Source organism: Daldinia childiae (assembly GCF_008694065.1).
Source record: "Daldinia childiae strain JS-1345 chromosome Unknown Scaffold3, whole genome shotgun sequence".
Taxonomy (NCBI): Eukaryota; Fungi; Ascomycota; class Sordariomycetes; order Xylariales; family Hypoxylaceae; genus Daldinia; species Daldinia childiae.
The window spans coordinates 2,648,705-2,671,414 of NW_022984644.1; the positions used below are offsets into that span (position 1 = coordinate 2,648,705).

At 45.6% G+C, this 22,710-nt stretch overlaps 6 protein-coding genes across 6 annotated transcripts; 4 read left to right on the forward strand and 2 right to left on the reverse strand.

The window, feature by feature from the left end:
* Positions 1–1,561: 1,561 nt before the first annotated feature.
* On the reverse strand, positions 1,562–4,072 carry GL218_03434 (uncharacterized protein; the record flags this gene model as incomplete). The annotated part of the gene is made up of 2 exons (XM_033579996.1): positions 1,562–2,956; positions 3,266–4,072. The coding sequence occupies 2 exons, from the start codon at positions 4,070–4,072 to the stop codon at positions 1,562–1,564; spliced, it is 2,202 nt and encodes a 733-aa protein (XP_033436106.1).
* Positions 4,073–4,754: 682 nt separating this feature from the next.
* On the reverse strand, positions 4,755–5,524 carry GL218_03435 (putative pci domain-containing protein; the record flags this gene model as incomplete). Its single annotated transcript, XM_033579997.1, has 4 exons — positions 4,755–5,060; positions 5,142–5,219; positions 5,279–5,352; positions 5,407–5,524. 4 exons carry the CDS (start codon positions 5,522–5,524, stop codon positions 4,755–4,757), a joined length of 576 nt encoding a protein of 191 aa, XP_033436107.1.
* Positions 5,525–8,754: 3,230 nt separating this feature from the next.
* On the forward strand, positions 8,755–10,082 carry GL218_03436 (Arabinogalactan endo-beta-1,4-galactanase; the record flags this gene model as incomplete). The annotated part of the gene is made up of 4 exons (XM_033579998.1): positions 8,755–9,068; positions 9,185–9,580; positions 9,639–9,939; positions 10,035–10,082. The coding sequence occupies 4 exons, from the start codon at positions 8,755–8,757 to the stop codon at positions 10,080–10,082; spliced, it is 1,059 nt and encodes a 352-aa protein (XP_033436108.1).
* Positions 10,083–11,049: 967 nt separating this feature from the next.
* On the forward strand, positions 11,050–12,156 carry GL218_03437 (putative arabinogalactan endo-beta-galactosidase protein; the record flags this gene model as incomplete). The annotated part of the gene is made up of 1 exon (XM_033579999.1): positions 11,050–12,156. The coding sequence occupies one exon, from the start codon at positions 11,050–11,052 to the stop codon at positions 12,154–12,156; it is 1,107 nt and encodes a 368-aa protein (XP_033436109.1).
* Positions 12,157–13,074: 918 nt separating this feature from the next.
* On the forward strand, positions 13,075–14,228 carry GL218_03438 (putative glucan endo-1,3-beta-glucosidase eglC; the record flags this gene model as incomplete). Its single annotated transcript, XM_033580000.1, has 3 exons — positions 13,075–13,619; positions 13,724–13,923; positions 14,032–14,228. The coding sequence occupies 3 exons, from the start codon at positions 13,075–13,077 to the stop codon at positions 14,226–14,228; spliced, it is 942 nt and encodes a 313-aa protein (XP_033436100.1).
* Positions 14,229–17,714: 3,486 nt separating this feature from the next.
* On the forward strand, positions 17,715–21,380 carry GL218_03439 (Galactose transporter; the record flags this gene model as incomplete). The annotated part of the gene is made up of 6 exons (XM_033580001.1): positions 17,715–18,092; positions 18,159–19,007; positions 19,073–19,229; positions 19,280–19,365; positions 20,612–21,207; positions 21,275–21,380. The coding sequence occupies 6 exons, from the start codon at positions 17,715–17,717 to the stop codon at positions 21,378–21,380; spliced, it is 2,172 nt and encodes a 723-aa protein (XP_033436101.1).
* Between the last annotated feature and the right edge of the window lie 1,330 nt (positions 21,381–22,710).

The window sequence follows — 22,710 nt, forward strand, 5'->3', positions numbered from 1 at the left end:
CGAGATTTAAAGAATGAAAAAAAAAGGGGGGAGGGGGGAGGAGATGATAGGAGAGAGAGGAGAAAAAAAAAAAAAAAAAAAAAAAAAAAGAGAGGAGGACAAACCTCTTCAACGCCCAGCCAACTGTTATTATTTTATCACCGACAGTTGCTACTGCGCGCCCGGCTTTCACTAGGGGTATTTCTTTGCTTCCGTACCGGACCTCGCTAGGTAATGAGAGTTTTACCGTATGCAGGGGTCTTCTGGCCGTATCTGGACTCAGTTGAGGGTCGCTAAACCCCACGCATAGGAATCGAACTGTGGCCTCTAGGACTTACCCCCCTCAGATTTGGTGCCTAGCCAATTCGACCAACTGGTCTCCGGTGTGAAAGACCTATATGCTTTTAGGAATTATAAGGCTTCTAATCTGTGGGTAATGCATTGTTGCTGTGCTATGGGCAACTGGGTGACATTGCCAGCTGGTCATATGGTTGAGTGTTTACCTGACAACCAAGGTACGTGCTTCTTACGCCTCGGGAATACGTACACAGATGGCTTAGGTACCTAAGGCTCCAACTAAGTGGTCTAATAAACTTTTGTGCATAGTGTGTAGCCTTCTGTAAAAACTTGACATATGTTAGGTTACATATATGGAAGCTATGTACTTTCACTTACCTACGACGATGCTTATATTCGTTTAAATAAAATCCCTAGATGATTATAAGGTATGCCGACAATCAACTTGTATTAGGACAGTAGTCAAAATTCTATAGTCTTCTACTGCCGAACCTTATTATAGTTCTTTATAAACTTCGCTTATCGCGGTTAATACGAATACAATACGCTTCAATACCAAGCCCCCTCCCCTTCCCCCCCCTCTCCACCTACCCAAAGATGAATAGTAGACTTGTGAAGCCTCCTGGAATTTTGTATTATTGTGGAGGGATTTAAATGGTATTATATATACCTACTAGCCGGATCAAATAAATATCAATTTAAAGGGGCGTCGATGTTAGAATTATAGTGGCGTAAGACTTATAGCAGTGGATAGATAAAAAGGGGGCGGGTCGTGTAACATGACTGGTACATTTGCGACCTTAATAGTAGCTCAACCCCTATTGGCCAGTTTGCCAGTAGTTGGATGAATTCGGTAAGTTCTAGTAAACGACCTCCCACCCCCGACTTTGGATTAATTATTTGACAGAATGAGATTTTATGTAAATAGACCTATTAATTCCGTTTATAGGATGATGTTCTAAAGCGAGCTTAAGGGAGTTTAGGAACTGAAGATAGTTTTCAAGGCTTTTTCAATCTACGGCTCACTATGCGACACACTATTTTGAATAAATGGCTACTTTATATAGGTAGTTCATGTGTAACAAGTGTAAATTCAATTCAAGTCTAACATAGGTACAATACGAGATTTATTATATCCATACTAAAAAAATTCGACAAGGTAAGAAATGATGAAAGCGTTAACCTACATACCTCGGACCAATTTCGCCTCGAGTCAGGGACAATGACTTATCAAGCAAAGGCTACTTACTCAGAGATTCGGATGATATCCAGTTTCTATACCACCTCACCTAGGCGGGCCACGCTCCTGCTCCCGCCTCCGAAGTAAAGCGGCTTCGGAGAATAACCCGATATCCTCGAGCAAATCGCAAACATCGTACCTATCGTCTTCGTTGTGATATGCAGGGTCGTAAGTCCCATTAGCCTTAGCCGTCCTGATAGCGACATCGCGATCCTCTTGTTCCATAAGCCTATCTAAAACGACTAGGTAATCGGCGGGACTCGCGAGTCGTGCAAATCGCACAAGTCCCGTCGTGATGCGCACCCACATCGAAATCCACTTCGCGTCGAGCGTCCCCGCCGCCTCGCGGAACTCGATCGTGCGCGGGTTCACCGACATGATCCCTTCTTCCCTATCGTCTCTCAACGCCGACGCCGAGTAGTGCTTGAAGTTGTAGTTGAGGCGGCGGCCGAACGGGCCCTCGAGGAGCGTCGCGACGGCCATGGCCGAATCGCAGGCCGCGAGTTTGGCGATACCTTCAATTCCCGAAGTAATAGGGTGCACTTTTGGTACCGTCGATCTTTCGTTCGTGTACGCGTTGGAGAAAATAGGGTCGTTTTTTGCATTCTCGCCCGCTGGGTCTGGGAGGGGGTTTAAAATCGACGGAACCCAGCCGATGCGGTCCCACATTGCGTCGGGGATCGAGGCGTACTTGGCGATTTCGGACTGGTAGAGGGCTGTGATATCACCTACGTCGTGGGGGCGCATCTTCTGTGGCCAGGACTCCTCCTCCTCAGACTCGTAATCGACGTATGAGGGGAAAGGACTACATGGTGCGTTGAAATCTATATTATGGTGATAGGATAGATTGGAAAAACATCTTTGTAGCTTAGGTAGCGAATCGTTAGATGACTCATCGGAAGATGGACTTTTGGGTAGAGGCTCCGGGTTGGGATCCAGGGGGCTGGACCCCAGTTTAGAAGCATCAGGGGAAGATGATAAAGGGATGGTGATAGGAGACGATGTAAGGCTAATATCAGAACGCGGCGATGGTATGTTGCGCTGATACTGCGAATCTGGTGAGTCGGCGCGGGATCCGAATTTCTTGAACAGATTCGAGATACCCACGTTCGTTTGTATGGCTTTGTTGTATTCAGAGAAGCTTGGGTGATCGTCATCTTTATCTGGTTCCATTAGCTCAACTGCGTTTTGCCACTTTCTGATGGTATAGGGCCAGTCGATCCGCTCTTCCTTCTTTGGTCTCGGCTTTGAGAGTATGGGGCCAACGACAGATGATGCTAAGGAGAAGTTTTTAGCAACTGGATCGTATTGCCAACCGAAACGCGCAGCTTCGAAATACGGCGCGCTTGCTACTAAAACTTTGTAAAATTTTTCATCATCTATCTCATTGAGACCACTATCATACATAGACGCACATTGCGCGAGAACCATAAGCTGTACCTGGTCGATTATGTCAAGCTCAGTGGGGTTTGTGGTTCCGAAATGATCTTTACAAAGGGAATGAACATGCTCGATGACTTCAGGATCCTGCAACGCATTCCAACGAACCCAACCTATATGCCTATGTAATGTATGATCCTCAGGGGGTACATCTTTATGCTTTTCCTGTTCGCGTAATTGACGTCCTATAGCTTCCACTGCCTCCCATGAGGGTAAAAGGGAAGGTTCTGGGTCGCTGGGAGATTGACCTGGTGAGTCTTCTGTCGATGCACTACCAATATCGTCTCTTAATGTCATAAACGGACCTACACGATTACGCCACTTTGCGTATGCCTCCCACCTTTCCACACTGCCGAATGCTACTTCCTCCCTGGTGGTATCTGAAAATTTAGTTATTGCTATGGGGTCATCAGTCGACAACCACTGTTCAAACTCTTTTTTGACATCTTTTATAGTAGTTCCTTTAGTGGCTAGTTGGCTATGGTAACGAATGCTCGCTGAATATGAGTGAACTCTGCGCCACGGGGGGTGCAGACGTGAGAGTGTAGGATCGGCAGCCCAGAGGAACATACCTAATCTCCTGATTGCTTCACCCGTGAAGAAATCTGTTCCGTTCCCGACATGAACGTGGAAACCACATGTTGGATTGACACGGAGGCGGTAGTTATAAGTGAGGACGTTGGTAACATGCTCAATCTCTTTGAACGACTCGTCCGTTGCCCATAACGCTGGGCTTTGGATTTCGATAGGTTGCCACTTGTATTTATCCATGAACGTTTCCCCGAGACTACCATCTAGAGCGACGTTCCATTTGTTTTTTCCACGAAGTCGATAAGGTAATTTGTCCCTAGTCAAATCTGTCGACGTAGCGAAACCACTATTAGCTTCAGAAACAGGAACCCCATTTGCCTTAAGAGTAGCACGAATACTTTCCCTGATTTCTATCGTGGCTTTGTAGTTAGAAGTATCGACTCGTAGTAGAGGGGGGAGCAAGTGAGCTTCGGTTTCATTTGGATCGGGCTCACTATTCGGTAAATAAGCTACCAGAAATTCCAATTCTATACCAAATGAATGACGAGTGCCGACTGGTACGGTGAATTCATTGGAGCTCGCCATCTCTGGGTTTGATATGTCGAATGTAACACCGCTCAAGGCGACCTATCCTATAAATATTCAGGTAACCTAACGAGGCTCTTGTTGGACCTTCGATATCATTTATGCTCGCCGCTCAGTATTAAATAGTTAACCATTACATCAAATCACTTCCGGAGGAATTACGTGGATACAAGCCACGTTAAGAGTCAATATACTCCTTTTCGATGAAAGAAAAAACAATACCATTGCGTGTGGTGTACCTTACCTTTTTCACAACAACAAAGGGGGTGTGAAACAATCCATTAGACAAGTGTCAAATTTTCATATTAGGCCGGGTCGGTTTGTCAAAGAGCCAAAGGCACCATTTGATAGATTTTATTGTTCTGTCACTGCTATAGCTACCGGCTCATAGTTCTTATTAGCCCTACTAACCAGAGTCGCGGCGTGGCTAATGTCAGTACTACACTCTCAACAGCTTCCTCAAACATTAATTTCCATCGACGTATGCTTGCTCATCAATACTCGAATCGTCTCCTCGTGAATTAGGGTTGTCACGTACAACATGACTTGGGTATAGGGGGGAGTGCTGCTAAAATCAAAATGTATGGGAAAGGAATGGCGGCCACCAAAATAATTATTCCATATCAATAACTATGCATGCTGTCGAATTTGGCAACCGTGAAACTCGCGCCTATATTCGTTCCTAGAGCATGTAGGCGAACATGCCAAGAGCCACAGCGGCGGCACCATTTCCAAGATATTGAATATTGGTTGGGACGGCGGCAGCCTCGGAGGAAGATGAACTCGGAGCAGAGCTAGCGGCGGGAGTAGCGGTTCCGCTAGGAGCTGCACTAGAACTGCTAGTTGTGCTCACGCTACCCTCTCCCTTGTGCTTGTCTACATCTTCCGTGCCACATTTGTCACCAAATGTCGATGTGCAGTTCTTTTGGCCGGCAGCGTTGTTCTCGTTTTGTGTAATGCAGTTACTCTGAAGTCTTTCGCAAACGAACTATGGAGAGGAACAGTCAGTATATACCTTCTTAGGTAACAGCAGTAGAAACTGCCCAAGTAAATGGAGGAAAACCCCTACCCAAGGCACCGTGTTCATGAACTCGTTCATATCCGGCTCATTGCCGCCCTGGCAAACGCACTGGAAATCCAGAGTATCCTACATCGTTATTAGCTATGCGCTCAGCTGGATACTAATACTGGTTGCTAGAAACTCACCACCGAACATCCGTTCTGTACTACTGATCCGCAAATCGTGCCGCAACTATCTTGCTGTCCTTGACACCAGTTGACTTCGGAGAATGATCAGTATCAGGCACTAACATCGCGACTTTACGAGAACTTACCGCGATCGGAGATGTCGACATCAGTGGGATCGATCTTAAAGGTTGAGTTGGAATTTGCTTGGGCAGAGACGAGGGTGAGGGCGGAGAGCACCACAGCGGCGGCGCGTGTGTTGATCATGTTTGCGATTGGACGGCGTTTATAATTGATGGATGCCGAATTGATTGTTATTCGAACCAAAATCTACAAATAAGTAAATATCTTATTGAAAGTAAAGTTTTGTGAAATATAGATTGGAAAGATGATTTAACTATGGATTGAAGGAGAAGATGAAAGAAGAATTGGAAAGCTGTAGGATGAAGTGCGATACAAGTCGGGATGGAGTACGTAATAAGACGGAGATGGTGTGTTGATGTATGGATGTATGGGTTGTATGTACCTGAATTTATTGGCCGGGGGGGTGGACAGGGAGGTATTGTCCGTAGAGTGTTAGGATGTTTTAGTATTTGTTTGATGAGGTCCCTCTTCGGATAGCTGGGTAGGTATGAAGAAAAAAAAAAGTCTGGCCGGCCGGAAAGAAAAAAAAGACCATAGAGACGAATGGAATACGCATTTGACCGATGAAGCTCACGATAACGGACCCTAATTTATCCAATCATCTTTCATTATTCATACAAGGATATTTTCCTTTGGAACTGACTGGCGTTGCTGCAGCATTGGTGCCGCTTGCCGAGAGTTCTTAGTGTCTTCGCTAGTGCCATATCAGGCCAGAAATTTGGAACGCCAAGAATCAAGCTTTACTGGTAAGCCTACCCTAGATAGGGAAGGTTGAAAAAAGAATTAAGCCAATTAGCAGTTCGCTAGCCTTTTAACTCTTTCTCTATCCGGCTAGCCCACTTTAATTCATCGGCATTGTGTCTTGCTATCATCGCTACGATACTATCACTTTTCATAACTGCGAAGATTTGTCTGACAGGCTCAGTCTCCAATTAAGAATTACGTGTGATAGATAATTCACGTCATCTTGCCGAAATTGACTTCATAATCTCCATCTTATTTCCTATCCAGAGTACGAAGCTATGTTTAATTCAGATCCATTACGAAGAAAGTAAGGTATCGGTCTATCCTTATGCGGTAAGCGTCCATGACAGCAATGCAGCTTCTTCTGAGTCTGCTTCGTATCGCCGTGTTAAAATATTTGGAGTATGTACAGCATGCGGGGTTTATGCAGACGGGATTGGACAGGATCTCCAACTAGTAGGTAAGGTACGCCTTAGGTACCTCCTAAGGAGGTGCTTTGGAATGGAGGTTACTCCGAAGGTATTTAGTCAGGTACAACCGTAGGCTAATCGTACATACAACCCGTACAACCCATGTACAAAATAAGAATGAGATAGGAACCGTAAGCAAATAGTCTATTCCAACTTTTACAACTACCTAGGTAGGTATACCATTTTTTCTACAAAGGTATTTGTACGACTCGATGGGAGACATTCTCTTTTTCCCGCCTCTCATTTTTCTTTGCTTAATAAAACAATGCCAATGCCAATGCCAATGCCGAGCCGAGGATTATTGAAACCCAAGGACCTAAATAGGTACCTTATTAGCTTGATATTATCCGCCAGCAAGGGTATCGATGCTTGGTTGCCACTCGGCTCATCCGTCGTTAATCCACCGATAACATCCTATTTTGACTGATCCTTAATAGTACGTATCTCTTAGGTAAATATCTTGACGCGAAATACTTTAACTAACATATTAGCTTCAGCTTTCTTCTTTAACTTATTAATTCGAGGTAGTTTCTACTATAAAGAAGCCGCACCCTCGAGTGCTACATGTTTTTATCATCGCTAGAAGGGAATACGTTCCAAATCAATCACGGCCATACGTGACCAATAGTTTGTATTTTAATCCTACCTCTTGGAACAGATATGAAACGCTTCGTTGACCTTTTCCCTCGGTTATCTGCAATGCTCTGTGCTCGAAGGCGCTAGATACTACTGTTGTTATCCTGCTAATTGAGGGGATTTAGATCCGAAATTAAGTGGAATTGGCAATTCTCTTGGATGGTTCCATAATTGCCTGGTTAACCGATCAGAGCGTTAAGAATTTGTTGTCTGTAAGCTTTGCCGGGTTTCGGCGCACGCATGCTAGCGAATTATTAGAGAAGTACCAACGGTACAAACGCCGATAGCCCGATTAAGCTTTCTGCTACGTCAGCCACCTAGTCATCCCTAGCCAGATAGCTCACCGTGCTTTGTCGATCTCAAGTGGTTTAGCGCCGAAACTTCGATACGCGAGTAGAACCCAACGCTAATCATAGCGATCAATGGTCAGTGATCAGTGATCAATGATCAGCGATCAACTGAAAGTGCAGATGAATGCCTACTTTGGATTCTCCACATGGGGCCGATATGGTCCGTGAGAGCGGATACATCCGCTATCCGTCGACCTTTACAAAGCAAACAAAACAACCGGATACTACAACAGAGTAGCTCAGTAGTCGTCATTGTAGTTGGCGCAAACCAGTTTGGTGTTGTCTACGACTTTTAACTGAAGAGAAGTATATTTCTATCTTGTATCGCTTCGAAACTACTTTGAATACTATAGTTATTCATTTTATCTACAGCAAATCTAACCGCATAAATATTACAAACTAAGACCCGGATAAGTATTCAGTATCTGGAATTTATTGGATACACCACCGCTGTCATCTCACCTATAAGTTTTATTTAGATCTATTGGCTTACCTCTTACTCAGAGTTTCTAAATTCTTGGCAGCAGCAATCTGTAAGGTACGATCATGTCTTGGCAATTATCATTCTAGAACCTTTCCCCAGATTTGACACCTGCATCTCTGTACTGTTTACTTCTAATACCATACATCAGCCATTACTAGAACCTAACCAATCAGTTGAGTTGACCTCGGAAAAGATTCGTTCCGATTAGCTTGTTTAGTTCTTACCTCCGCACCTATCATGGCTAGCTCAGCATCATGCCGGAAAATTAGTGCACCACTTGGATGAAAACAGGACGTTTCGGCTGACATGTCCTTTAATACCCCCCGGTGGGATACTATCGTGAAACTCGACAGCTTCTATAGTATAAGTATAAGTATTTCAACATCCATTAGTTAGTAAGTAGGTATCTATAGGGCACTTTCATCTAGAGTAACGGCCCTATAGGCGTTCGGCTTCTCAATCTCGGATTGGTCTTGATTCGGGTTAGATTCCACCGGACCCTGCTTATGGGTCTCCGTCTTGGATCGCCCATTAAGAGAGGGGCCTACATCACTTCGAGTTGACTGAAGCCACTTGTTGAAAAATATTAAGGGGAGCTGTTCCCATGAAAAATGCATAATCGTCTGCGAAGATAATTATCCTAATTATCACCGCTATTTTATCTATTTTATGGGCAGGATGCTGGCTTCTTTTTTCCTAGCTTTGTCGTCGCTCACTTCGGTGCAAGCTGCACTCAAGTATAAAGGCGTCGACTGGTCTTCGGTTATAGTTGAGGAGAAAGCTGGAATATCTTATACCACTACAAGTGGAAGCGCCCAGCCCCTCGAAAAGATCTTTAAGGAATCCGGAGTCAACACCGTACGGCAGAGAGTCTGGGTCAATCCTCGTGATGGCAATTACAACGTAGACTACAATTTAAAATTGGCAAAGCGGGCAAAAGCCGCTGGGCTTGGCGTTTACGTGGATTTTCATTATAGTGATACGTGAGTCAAACAGAGCACTCATTGGGCTGAGCCTCAGTAAGGATGCTAAATCCCTGAAGCATCCATCCCAAATCCAGTATCAAGTCCTCAGATTATTGACATCCTCCTTAATGTAGATGGGCCGATCCAGGGCATCAAGCAATTCCTTCAGGATGGCCCACGAACATTGACGATCTTGCTTGGAAACTGTATAACTACACGTTGGATGTGTCGAACCAATTTGCTGCAGCAGGCACATCACCTACCATCATCTCGATCGGTAATGAAATAACGTCAGGTCTCTTGCTCCCAACGGGCTCCACAAAGAATTTTTACAACGTTGCTCAGCTACTACACTCAGCTGCTTGGGGAGTCAAGGATAGCAAGTTATCTCCTAAGCCCCGTATTATGATCCATCTCGATAATGGGTGGAATTGGAATACCCAGAAGAATTGGTACGAATCTGTCTTGAAGGCAGGGCCATTGACGACTTCGGACTTTGACATGATGGGCGTTTCCTATTATCCGTTCTAGTAAGTCCCCCGCGACATAGGCAAATAGTAGGGTTATGGCTCCTAACCAACCAAATAGCAACCCGTCTGCAACGCTTTCGAACCTTAAGACGAGTCTTACTAACATGGCGAATACTTGGGGTAAGGAGATTGTTGTGGCCGAGACCAACTGGCCTACATCTTGCAAGTCTCCCGCCTACTCGTTCCCGAGCGACCTTAAGAGTATCCCGTTTTCAGCAGACGGCCAAACTACCTTCATGAAGAAAGTCGCAGAGGTAGTAGCTGGAGTAAAGAATGGTAACGGACTCTTCTATTGGGAACCAGCCTGGATGGATAACGCAGGACTCGGGTCTTCATGCGAATCTAACACAATGTTCTCGGTATGTTCTCTCAAGCCTTGAGGCGAAAAACATCGGTCTCCACCTTTCCTATTCTTTTCATATCTCTATGACATTGATTCTAATATTCTATATAGTGGCCGGGGAAGGAGTTGAGTAGTTTGGATGTATTTTCGGCGATATAGATAAAATTTTATTTCGTCAAGGGGTAGGTAGTTCTGGTGCCCTATGGACATTTCTCGACTATCGGTAAAGCGGAAACGTACCACCTCAGTCATTGTTAATGATACACGTGATTCTTTATTTTACACACGTGTCTTTGCGAAGTGATTTGATGTTTCGTAAAGGCAAACACAAAGAGCAGATGGTCGTGGGATACACCGGGGACATTCGCCCCTTAGATTTAAGGACAATGAGATTTGCTCGAAAGGAAGTCACCCCTTATCGAGTCCGAGCCATATCCCACATTCTTGTGGATATTCTAATTCTTAGGACTGCTTCGTTTCCTAATATTTCATTAGATATGAGTGATGAGTCTGATGATGACTCCCATCAACCCTGGCGACCCGACATGCCGCTAATCAGCATCCCAACCCAGACCCTCAAGCCTTATGGGATACGGCCTGGGGGGCAACCAGCGTCTCTCACCGCCGTGAACGTCCCAGGAACGACCGATTTCGTGTTAGGGGTCGACACTTGTGGTTTCACCACTGCCAGCACGAGTGAGTTTCTCATCTCCTTGATTAGTATCTAAGCATCGAGCACCAAGAGATGGCTGGTTATAGCTGACCTAAGTGATTAAAAGTCACTTGTGGATTCGGATATGAGTGCACTAATGTAAAGGGATATCGTGGTTGTTGCTTGCCAGGCGCCGACGACTGTGCCTCCACGATCTACACGGACTGCATCGACCATGGGAAAGTCCTCCACACAGCTGAATGCGGACCGCAGACACTATGCTGGTTAGTTTGAAGCGAGCAATATTATTAGATTAATTGTACTGAACGTTCCAATTATAGCCCTAGCACACATCCATCCTGCTATACGTATTGGCTCGATAATGATGACGACCCTCAGGAAACATTTAGACACATCGAATGCCAAGCAACACAGGGATTCGGGATCCTATACCCCTTTCCACCAGAGCTAACCATGACATCGGATACATCGACAACAGAAACAGATTCCCCATCCGACACTTCTGATTTAATCCAGATCACGATCGAGTCCGAGAGCGACTCGTCGTCTCGTTCTATATCCGCGGGTGCTATAGCAGGTACCGTAGTCGGCGCCGTCGCCTTCGTTATCCTATCCGTCATAATCGCCGCTCTAATATTCCGCCGGCGTCGGGCCAAAAAGAATGCTGCTAACGCTCCACCGGTCCCCGTGAAGAGTACAGATAGTTCGATCGATATCTCGCCGTCACCAGAAAAGGAACCAAAACAGACGACATCAGCAGCAACGGTGAGACCAGAGAGGCCGCCGACCCGAAGAAGCTTTCTACGACCCCTTTCCATGATCCAAGAGCACCCACTCTCCATCTCTAAGCCCATACCCATATCCGCCAGCTCCTTCGCACCAGGTATCAGAAGGTATAAATCAGCAGCAGCGCGCCAGAGCCCCAGGCCGAATTGGCCGCTTAGTCCGCCTGGCAATCCCCTGGGCTCGCACCCGGTCGACGCAAACTTGATGAAGCGCCTCAGCGATAGTCGGCTTGGAACCCGCGGCCTGGAAAGCGGAGAAATTAGCGACAGGCGGCAGAAAAGCCTGCCACGTATACCTGTACTCCCGTTCCCTCCCCCGCCTCCCCCGGGCACTAGACCCGTAACACCCCTCCCGCCGCTCAAACCGTCGCGTGACTTCGAGGGCACAGGTACCACGCCTACCAGTGCTACGGCGGCGCTTCAAAGCCCGCGGCTAAGCCACGTTCCCGTATCACCGATCATGAGTCGGGTTTTCGATGGACTTAATTCGCATCGTGCCGTAAACAACCCTTCGGCTTCAACTACAAGACCTATTAGTGCCGTGGGCCCGGAGCCTGTGTCGCCGATCGGAAGCGACGGGGAAGGAGAAGGGGTAGATGATTTGCCACGGCTAAGCTACGTCTCAGCTCCTAGCGCGGCTGACGAAGGCGGACTGGAGCGTGATGAGCTGGTTTCGCCTATAGGCGTGTATGAGGTGGATAGCGATACGGAGGTGCCGGAAAGCCCAGTAACGGTTAGTCCGCTGGAGAGCCCGCGGGGGAGTATGGATTCTTAGAGGATATGATATTAATTGGTGGTGCCATAAATTTTGCTTGGTATAGTTCGTTTATATACATCTACTTTGTAGTGGCTCGGATCATTTAGGTGAGGCAGCATCTATGCTGTGTATCTCGGGATATATATCTCTTAGCTATGCGTTATATACATACATCTGAATGCGTGTCATCTGGGTTCACAGGTAGCTGCTGTAGAACGTCGGGTTATTGAAGCACGCGCTTTTACGGCTATGTACATGATTTCAACTTTAACTTGGGATACTGCAAAGTTTGGTCGTACATGTGGTATCTTATTCCCGTCACCGCGTACGATTGAAAAGGCGGCGTTAAGGAGAACAACGCATAGCTGTGTCAAATTAAAATGTGCTGCTAGTTGGGCGCTTTCTCATCGGGAATGATACTAACAAAGTAGGGTCATTACATGACGTTCATAAAAAGGGGAAAGCCGGTGACAAAGCCTTTGGGCTGTGCTAGTTCCGCGGCGGTGTCCAGCTCACCAACTGACGACAGTCAATCAATTACTACATCGGGAACTATTCGCGATGTCGCCCAATTGGAAGTTTTTGACCGTCTCTACCGGCGCACTCTAGCTCGCCTGGGCATCTCTTGGCCCTTTAAATACGAGCCTCACCCGTCGTCATCCCCAACTTGATTGCAAATAGGAACACTTCATTGTCATCTCTGAGTTGGAAGACTCGGGATATTACTGTATGGTCGGATTTCTTTATGTATTACGTATATGGGTAGAATGTGTGTTTATGTTATACATATCGTCAGTTTAAATATCTGCGATCCCCTTTCTCTACGGCATGAAAAATCTACAATCTTAAGATCTTCACCCTATAGATTGCATCGTACCACATCTTTCTTAGATTAAAGTGAAACAAATTTCATAAGAGAATCGAAGGTAAATCAGTATGCAGCTCCGACAGCATCTCGTCTCTCTTGGCTTTGCTGCCACTGCTGCCGCACAAGCCTACCAGGGCTTCAACTACGGGTCAACCAATAACGACGGGTCGTGTCGGGGATACGATGATTTCAGGGGCTTCTTCGAGCGTGCTAAGGGCTTGCCCGGCACGGAGGGCAAGTTTACTGCAGCACGCCTTTACACGTCAATCCAGTGCGGTACGGCCGCGGATCCCATCTCGGCATTTCAAGCTGCCATCGACACCGATACACATATACTAGCCGGTCTGTGGGCTAGCGCCGGCCGCGATGTTTATGAGAATGAACTAAATGCCCTTATTGCCGCTGCTAACCGGCTAGGCACGGCCTTCACCGACCGCATCATCGGCATTAGCGTCGGCTCCGAGGACTTATACCGGAGCAGTCCCGACGGCAAAGCCAATAATGCCGGCGTCGGTGCTACCGGCGCAGAGATAGAAGGGTATATCGGCTGGATGCGAGACTGGCTACGCGGTACCCCCTTAGAAGGCAAGCCGATCGGCCATGTTGATACCTGGTTAGCTCCCCTTTTCTCTTATGCATCGGGGATTAAATCCGCATTTCCCCAAGCATTTAGTAGTGATACAATAGCTGTTACTAACCTACGGCATGAAATTTTAGGACGGCTTGGGTTCTACCTGAGAACGCCGGGGTAATTGCTTCTGTTGACTTCCTTGGGCACAACTCATTCCCCTATTTCGAAACTACTAAGCCGAACGCCATCGGGCAGGCTGCAGACAACTTCTGGTCTGCCGTCCAGCAAACAGAGGGTGTCGCAAGAGGAAAGCCCGTTTTTATCACCGAAACTGGATGGCCGAGTTGTAAGTCCCCCTCCCCCCTGGAGGTAAAAAGGCGCCACGTCTTTCTGCCTTGGCATCTGATCAGTCATAATCAATTCGAGTATAAATACTAATATGTGCATAATGCAGCGGGCCCCCAGCAACGTGACGCCATCGCTTCGGTCGAGAACGCCAAAAACTATTACTCGCAAGTCGGCTGTGCGCTTTTTGGACAGCGCACCACCTTCTGGTACACATTAGTAGATGCCAACACAGCACAGACAGATATTTCATTTGCTCTTACCCCTATTGGTGATGCGACACCGAAATTTGATCTGACCTGTTAATTTAAATGAGAAATGTTATCTAGAATTTATAGAAGAATGATATTGACCTCGAAGGATGTCGTGTTATATTAGTTAATGAGTACGATATTTAATTAGTCGATATAGGATGGTAGGATACTAGTATCATGTAATAAATACCGAGAGCCTACTTCAATTAAGGCTGTGGCTGTATTTATAATAATATACTTACTACCTACCATCGGAGCAAGTGTATTATTCACACACTATGTAGCTTTGCATGGGTGGCTATACTCGTATGACCACTTAGATCACAGCGTACACATAGCAAAGATCAACGCAAGGCAATAGTATATATCTAACCACGGCAGTCAACTCCCTCACCTCCCACACTTAATCTTAGTTAGTTGCCCATAAGAATTATATCACTAACAAGGACACATACAAATAATCATCTAAGAGGTACATAATCTTCAGGACATCATCTTAACTATGGAACACCGATCTAGCTTTAGCCGCATATCTATAGATGATGGTATGTATTAAAGATCCAAGCAATACAATCGAGGTCACTAACATTATCTCGGCTTACATAGTCAGATATAAGGAGAGCTCTGTCAATGAATATAGTGGGGCAGACTTTTTATACACAGAACCCCAAATCGCCATACGTGAAAGCAAATTAAACTTCTATAGCGACAGTACTCTATGTAAAGAGTGTGCTTCATTGGATATAACTTCTCTTGTCGCGGAAACGACCAAAACCGATACTTACGTACACGTCTGCAATGTAAGACATGTACACCTACAACATAACAAATCATCGTGTCCACTCTGTGACGTTATTATCTGGATGCTTCAAACATTTGTGTCTCCTGAATTCTGGAGTTGTCCCGAGTTGATTATGTACCGTGATAGACGGATAACGCTACCTCTACACAGACATGTCATGTCGTCACATATGGCTGTCTTTCTAAGACTCAAGCCCAGTCCAGGTTCTTACGATATCAACCAAACAAACCAGCGAAAGGCAGAAATTACAAGCTCACAATTACTCCCTAATAAATCAATTTGTCCCACGAGAAGCATATCAATAAATCGCGAGTTCACTGATTACGAACCAATTAAAAGATACCTGTCAACTTGTAACTCGATGCCAAGTCATATTAATGATTGCACTCCCCAGAAGCGCAAGCAGAATTGGCCAAGCAAGTTGATTGATTGTCAAAATTTGACAATTGTGACAGCCCAGCCGACATACGCATACGTTGCGCTTAGTTATGTTTGGGGCCAGCAACATCATGATCCATCTAAAAGTCTTAGAGATTCCCCGACCACCATTCGGGACGCGATTAAAGTAACGATTAAACTTGATTATCGATATCTTTGGGTGGATAGGTATTGTATCGATCAACACCACTCGACCGAGAAGCATGCTGAGATCCAGCAAATGGGCCGTATTTATAACGGGGCATCTTTGACAATTATAGCTGCCGTTGGATCAGACCCCAGCTACGGTTTGCCCGGCGTTTCCATTCCTCGGGCAAGTATCATACCAAAGAAAATCATCTCAAACTGGATGATTACTGGCATTCGTGATTATCCCTTTGGAGCAATCCGCCAAAGTGTCTGGATGACCAGGGCTTGGACTTACCAGGAGGCGCTATTATCTAGACGTCGCCTATATTTCACAGACCAACAAACGTATTTCGAATGTCAGAACTGTAGCCATGAAGAACTGTGGTTGGATAACGAACACATAGGTGCAACAATCCCGCGTCTGTTCAATAACAGACCAATTGGGGACTCCGAGGAGGAGGTCTTCAAATATATAGCTGAGTACTCACGGCGGCACCTGACATACGAAGATGATTATCTCAATGGGATTTTGGGCACCTTGGGATGCCTTGCTGAGGGGAAATGTCCCGTATTTCACTTGTTCGGGGTACCAGTATTTGGTCAAATGGTACACGACCGCACGCTTGCAAGCATAAACTGCACTACCAACTTCTTGTTTGGAATGAGCTGGATTGTAAGGGAAGCCACGCGACGACGAAGCACAAGTTCTCCCAGTTGGTCTTGGGTTGGATGGTCAGGTGCCGTTTCCTGGCCTACTCGGATTGACTCGCCCATATGTGCGTACGTCGATAGCGAGGTTTGGGTCGAGGATGACACACAAGAAGCTCGGTTATTATATGATTTATGCAGACAACCACATCCTTCAATTAGGAAGTATAGTCTCTGTCGGGTTATTCACATCAAGTCCCAGGTTTTCGCTGTTACAGTTAATTATCCTCACTATACTAACTACACTAGTTCTTGGTTCTGTTGGTATAGGCTAACATCTGAAGGGGAACTAATGGAGACGCACTCACAATATTTTCCTGCAGTCTCCTGGAGCCTCGGTGACGGTCTTCATGGATATGCACCCCTCTATCCGTTCGAAAATCTAAAAGACCAGGAAATGACAAGGTTCAAGGTTCTAGTCCTTTATAGTAACGACAGTAGCACACAGGGTAAATTGATACAAGAGACTGAAGGTGGATACAAAGTAGTCGGACATGTAAAATTGGGACTATACGACCTCTATTTTCACTTCCCGGAAACCCCTATACTTCCGATGCTCCCGGCACAAGCACTACCGGATATGGTTACGGAAAGGGTTCGACTATTGTGAATATATTCCACTTTTATTACTTTCCCCTATAATCAACACACCGACTTTCTTTCTATCATCTTCCAATGCAACGTCTTCCCGGGTATCCTATCGGTAAAATGCGAAATTAATCTATCGATTGAAGGTGTAGGTAACTTAGGTACCTACTACCTATCTAATGTAAAGTATAGTATATGGTTAACCGTTGCTATTTTTTTAATAGTCCCGTTTGTATCAAATAGATATCCCATTCCATTGTGGACGGGGACGGGAACGTGGATCTTACTAAAATAATAAACGGCACAAATATTATAACGGGAACGTTATCCTAATTTAGGCACTCATCCTAGAATAAGTCTTTTGAATAATAGGACTCGACGACTTCTCATAGCAATGCTATGCTAAGCATTCTATTTTATTATCCAAAGATAGTTATAAACCAGGCTCCTGTTAAATCATTTTGGCTACGGTAGAAGCCTGAATTGGTGAAGATAACAATATTAATAGCGTACCTATCTATATCGGATTTAGCTGTCGAAACTAATCCTATTATATATCACATACCAATCTAGAATTGTTTTGTTGATTGCATATACAAGACACGTAGGAACCTAGAGGTAACCTCGGGCAGTTGAGCTTAGAGCTCAGGGGCTGTAGCGTATCTCATGTGACCGCTGTGGCCTGTGGAACTAAAGCAGACGCCCCCTGTTTATCCGCTATTGTCCCCACATTCCTCAGTGCCCCTGAGAACATTACCTTGTCTTTAACCTAGACCTTAACTACCTAGGTACCTATTTTATCTATTTACCATTCTTTAACGATATATCAGTAGATGAACTTAAGTTTCAAGTTCAACATTCCGGCGCCGAACGATGATTCATCTCGTCAAACAGACGACACTGATCCGACCGGCCGGCAATGTAACGCCGGGCCGGAGACGGCTGGCAGACCTCCAATATGTGTATACGCTGACTGCCTTTGTGTCCCTCGGAGGCTTCCTCTTTGGTTGGGATCAGGGGGTCATGGCTATGATCATTGCCGACGAGAGATGGTTGAAGCTGATGCAACCTGTAAGCGATTGGAGTGTAGGCTTCGTTGTTAGCATATATAACATCGGCTGTGTCATTGGAGCCATGACAACTGGCTTTTTTGCAGATGTCTGCGGTCGTGAGAGGACCATATCCTTGGCGAGCACGGTCTTTATCATTGGTGCGCTACTTCAGGCCGCATCCTACACCATCACACAAATTGTACGCTCTAGGCTTACATGTTATATTCAATACATTATTCCAAATTCTGTACTAACATTATATTAGAGCATCGGACGTTTTATCCTCGGGCTGGGGGTTGGCGCATATTCTGCAGGTGTTCCGCTCTACATTTCGGAGATATCCCCTGCAGAGCTCCGTGGGAGGATAGTCGGGATCGAATTAATGATCCTCTGTTTTGGTGAAATGGTCGTGTTCTGGATTGTCTATGCATTCTACTTCCTTAACTCTGACGATTGGTGGCGAATCCCTTTAGTTATCCAGGTTATACCCGCTATTATTCTTGCCATTGGGTGTTGGACATGGGTGCCTCCTAGCCCTCGTTGGCTTGTGGCTGAAGAGAGATATGAATGTGCCCTCGAAGTTCTTTCGAGGCTACATGGCTCGGATGCGGCAGAACTCGAAATCGGCGAGATCAGGAAGACCGTGTCCGAAGAGCAGGTCACTACGCAGGCATCTTGGTCAGACATGTTTAAGGGGCCAGTCCTAAGAGTCACTCTATTGGGAACCAGTATTCAAATGTTCCAACAAACTACAGGAACTAATGGGATCTTCTACTACGCGCCGTCGCTCTTCAAGAAGGGTGGAATAACAGACCCTACCATGGCCAATCTAGCGACTGGAGGGATTGGTGTAGTACTATTCCTTAGCTCGTGGATACCCATTTTCTATTTCGACCGCTTTGGACGAAAAACTTGGTTGCAATTCGGCTTAATAGGCATGATATCTGCCCTTGTTGGGATTTGTGTTCTACAGCAACATGCTGCAGACTACCCCCACAGCCCGGCAAATAATGCTATTATAATATTTCCTTATATGTTCTTTACATTCTTCAATATGAGCTGGAGCTCTGGTTCGTGGACTTACGCAGCTGAAATTTTTCCGATCTCCCTACGCGTGAGCCACCATCTCAGTTAATATAGACAAGTTTTCTTAGGGACCTCGCTAATCAACATCTCCAGGCTAAAGGAAATGCACTTTGTACAGCCTCACTTTGGATCTCGAATTTTGTAGTAGCCCAGGTGTCTCCCCCTATCGAGACCGCTACAGGTTACGGTCTTTATATACTGTTTGCGATTATATGTGTCTTTGCGTTCTTCTTCGTACGATATGCTCTTGGTATGTGACCCTATTACGATACACCAAACGCATCTTCTAACTACTTGGAGTTGAAACAAGAGGTCGATCACTTGAAGACATGGCGGAGCTCTTCGGCATTGATGGTAGTAAAGAGAGCCAAGACCTACAGGACTCAGTAAGACAAGGTAAAGTAGCATGGACCCACGCTTTCCAGAATAATACCTCCTCCGTCGAGTACTCTATTCTCAGATGCCTTGTAATTAAGTATTAACACAATATATATCACAGGATTACTTCAATCTAATTTAAGGGACGAGGATGACACCCTAGTTGACGACGACTCGGAGAATATAGAGTAACAATTATCGTATCCAGGTACGCTCGGGTACTCCTGCCGCAATATAGGCTTCCTACGAACTACTCCGACCTCTTGAATAATGTATAGGGTTTCATGAACCCCTAAGGTTTAAACTACTTGTCAAATTGTCTTATTATTTAAATATGCAATCATAGTGATAACTATAGGATTATCTACGTATGGGTTTCACTGCTTGGGTATCTTTAGGTAGGCGAGCAAAGTATTAAGTTTTTTATGTCTAACTTATACAATGAGTCCAGCTTTAATTACTTACTGAGCTTCACAGTGGGATTTTGTAGTTTTCGTCAGTTGAAATATGATTGGGCCGCTACTACTGAGCTCTCGCGTTGCTAACTGCCGTCGCTTACTTGACGAGATATTGCCGAACTATCAATTGCAAATTCTCTACCAGAGTCTTGGGTAAGTCGTGTATGGCCAAATTGCAGTATCTGTATTCGGCTATGGAGGCAAATGCCGCTCAAAAAGGCCTTGCTAATTCGAGAATTGATATAAGGCTCCCAATGAGCAAGTTGCGCCAAGCTAAATATACAAGGAAGAGTATATGTTAGAAGTCGCTATCCAATGGAAACGAGTCAGGAGATTCAAACCCCTAATTGAAATTTACGGCTTAGGCTACAAAATCCAGCCTTATTGGATGGGATATTAGTTGCGGTTGGTGAACAGGTATAAATAAGTATACCAAGACGGTTAATATGCCCTGTATCTTGCAGCCCCCCCAGATCTTGGCAGCACGGAGAAGGCAACTTTCATCTGCGGCAAGATATTTCATAGGTGCATCTAGTGAGAAAATCCGCCCGCTGTCTTAGCCGAGTAATGCCTCCATTAAAGTCTTAAGCAAGCGCGATAACCGAAGTGTGACTCTGTTCTAATATAGGCAACCACAGCATGTGGTAGGAGGCCATGACAGATCAAGAAGTACTACATTCCCCAGGTCTTGGATGTCTATAAATACACGAGAGCCACCGCCTCAGACCAGTTGTGGAACGTGAAGACCCCAACCGATCGAACTCCCAGCATCCGCCCATAAGCCTCAACAATGAAGTCGGCTGCGTTTACAGCCTTACTGGCTGCCACTTTGGCAGAAGGCCATTACATTTTCTCTCAACTGATCGTAAATGGCAAAGCCGTCGGTCAGGACTACACCTACATCCGAAAGAACAGCAACACCTACATGCCGTCTTTCCCCAGTGAGGTTATCAACTCTCCCGACCTAAGGTGCAACAAGGGTGCCCAGGCCGGCAGCACCCAGACCTACTCCGTCAACGCTGGCGACAAAATCGGATTCAAGCTTGCGTACAACGAGTTCATCGAACACCCCGGCCCGGGTTTCGTCTACATGTCGAAGGCTCCCGAGTCTGGTGTCGCTTCGTACGACGGCTCGGGTGACTGGTTCAAGGTGTACGAGATCGGTCTCTGCAACCCCAGCACCCCGGGCAACGATGGTTCCTGGTGCAGTTGGCAGAAGGACCGTATCGAGTTCACGATCCCCAAGGAGATCCCCGCCGGCGAGTACCTCGTCCGTGTCGAGCACATTGGCCTTCACGAGGCGTTCAAGGACCGTGCCCAATTCTACATGGAGTGCGCTCAGCTCAAGATTGCCAGCGACGGAACTGGAACCCCCAGCCCCTTAGCCAAGATGTAAGTTGCGCTTGAAGTTGTATTCTGTTGCTACTTGAAACCAAGATAACTGATCGAATTTCTTTAGTCCTGGTATCTACAAGGCTGACGACCCCGGTATCAAATTCGACAAGTGGAACAGCCCCAAGGCCAACTCATACGTCATGCCCGGCCCTGCTATCTGGCAGCCATAGAATGGATATCAAGATAGATACGGCTCTTGATCGGTTCAGCCATCGATACTGAGGAGATAGTTGGGATTACTTCAAGATGACCTAAGCTACGCTTTGTAAAGAGGGTTTGGCAATTTTCAAATCACCCATAGATTAGCTATTAACTATACAGTATCAAACCGCAAGTATGAAACTACTAGAACCTTCGTATTACAATCAATGAGATCCGTATAACCTTGTATGAAACTCCAATAAAAGAGCCATTCCCAGAACGACCCTCCGCATGACAGTGATTTCAGGGTTCTCCCTTAGGTAGTCTTGAGCATAAGAATGGACCAATTAGATTCCCAGTCCGCCATGTTACTACAAGGAGGACAGTAGGCAGTAATATCACCGATTATAGCAAGTTTATATTGTTCTACAACGCCACTGTCTTCTATTATAAACAAGGTAGGATTCTTGAATGCTCACAATCTCATCCGCGAATGAAATGTTATGCTGATATCGTATCTATCTTCTTTGTTGTGCTATCTGCCCTTTGTTACTCTATTACGTACTTCATATTATGTATAATCTATAGCTTTTTCTTATCTCTAGCTAAGCTATGTTAATTCCTCTTGTTTATAGTTTATTATATATCTCTTCTGTCGGCGAAAATGACCGTCGTTACAAACCCAAGACCCCGGGATCCTTCAGGAAACCCACCGTTAACTCCAAGAGCCATTAGACTAATCATTGTAATTTCTGTATTCACCCCTATTTCGATATTGTTCGTTGCACTTCGACTGTGGGCTCGGAAGATGACGGGGCAACATATTGCGTTTCACGACTGGGCAATCGTGGCCGCATCAATTTTCAACTGCGGTCAGTCTGCTTTAAATTTATACCTATCCGTGGCCGGAGGAAGCGGATACCATATAGGATATCTTATTAAGGATTGGCCTGCGACTGTTCCTCGCCTGTACAAAGCCTACGTGGCCGAAGAACCCCTATGGGCCGTGGCCAATAGCCTGATAAAAATTAGCATACTTCATTTCTACGTTACGATATTTCTTAATAAACGTTTCCATATAAGTTGCTATATCGTTATAGGTCTCATAACTGCCAACGGAGTATGTGTATTGGTCAGGATCTTCTTTTTCTGTACGCCCTTCGAGGCGACGTGGAATCCTGATATACAACTCACAACAGACCTGACTGCCTATTGCGTCAACTTGACCGCTGCGTATATATCTGACCCAATTATTAATATGGTATTCGACATTATCGTCTTCTTCCTTCCGCTACCACAGATTTGGCAGCTACCTCATTTGGAAGTGAGAAAGAAGTGGATGCTTATTGGTATATTCGC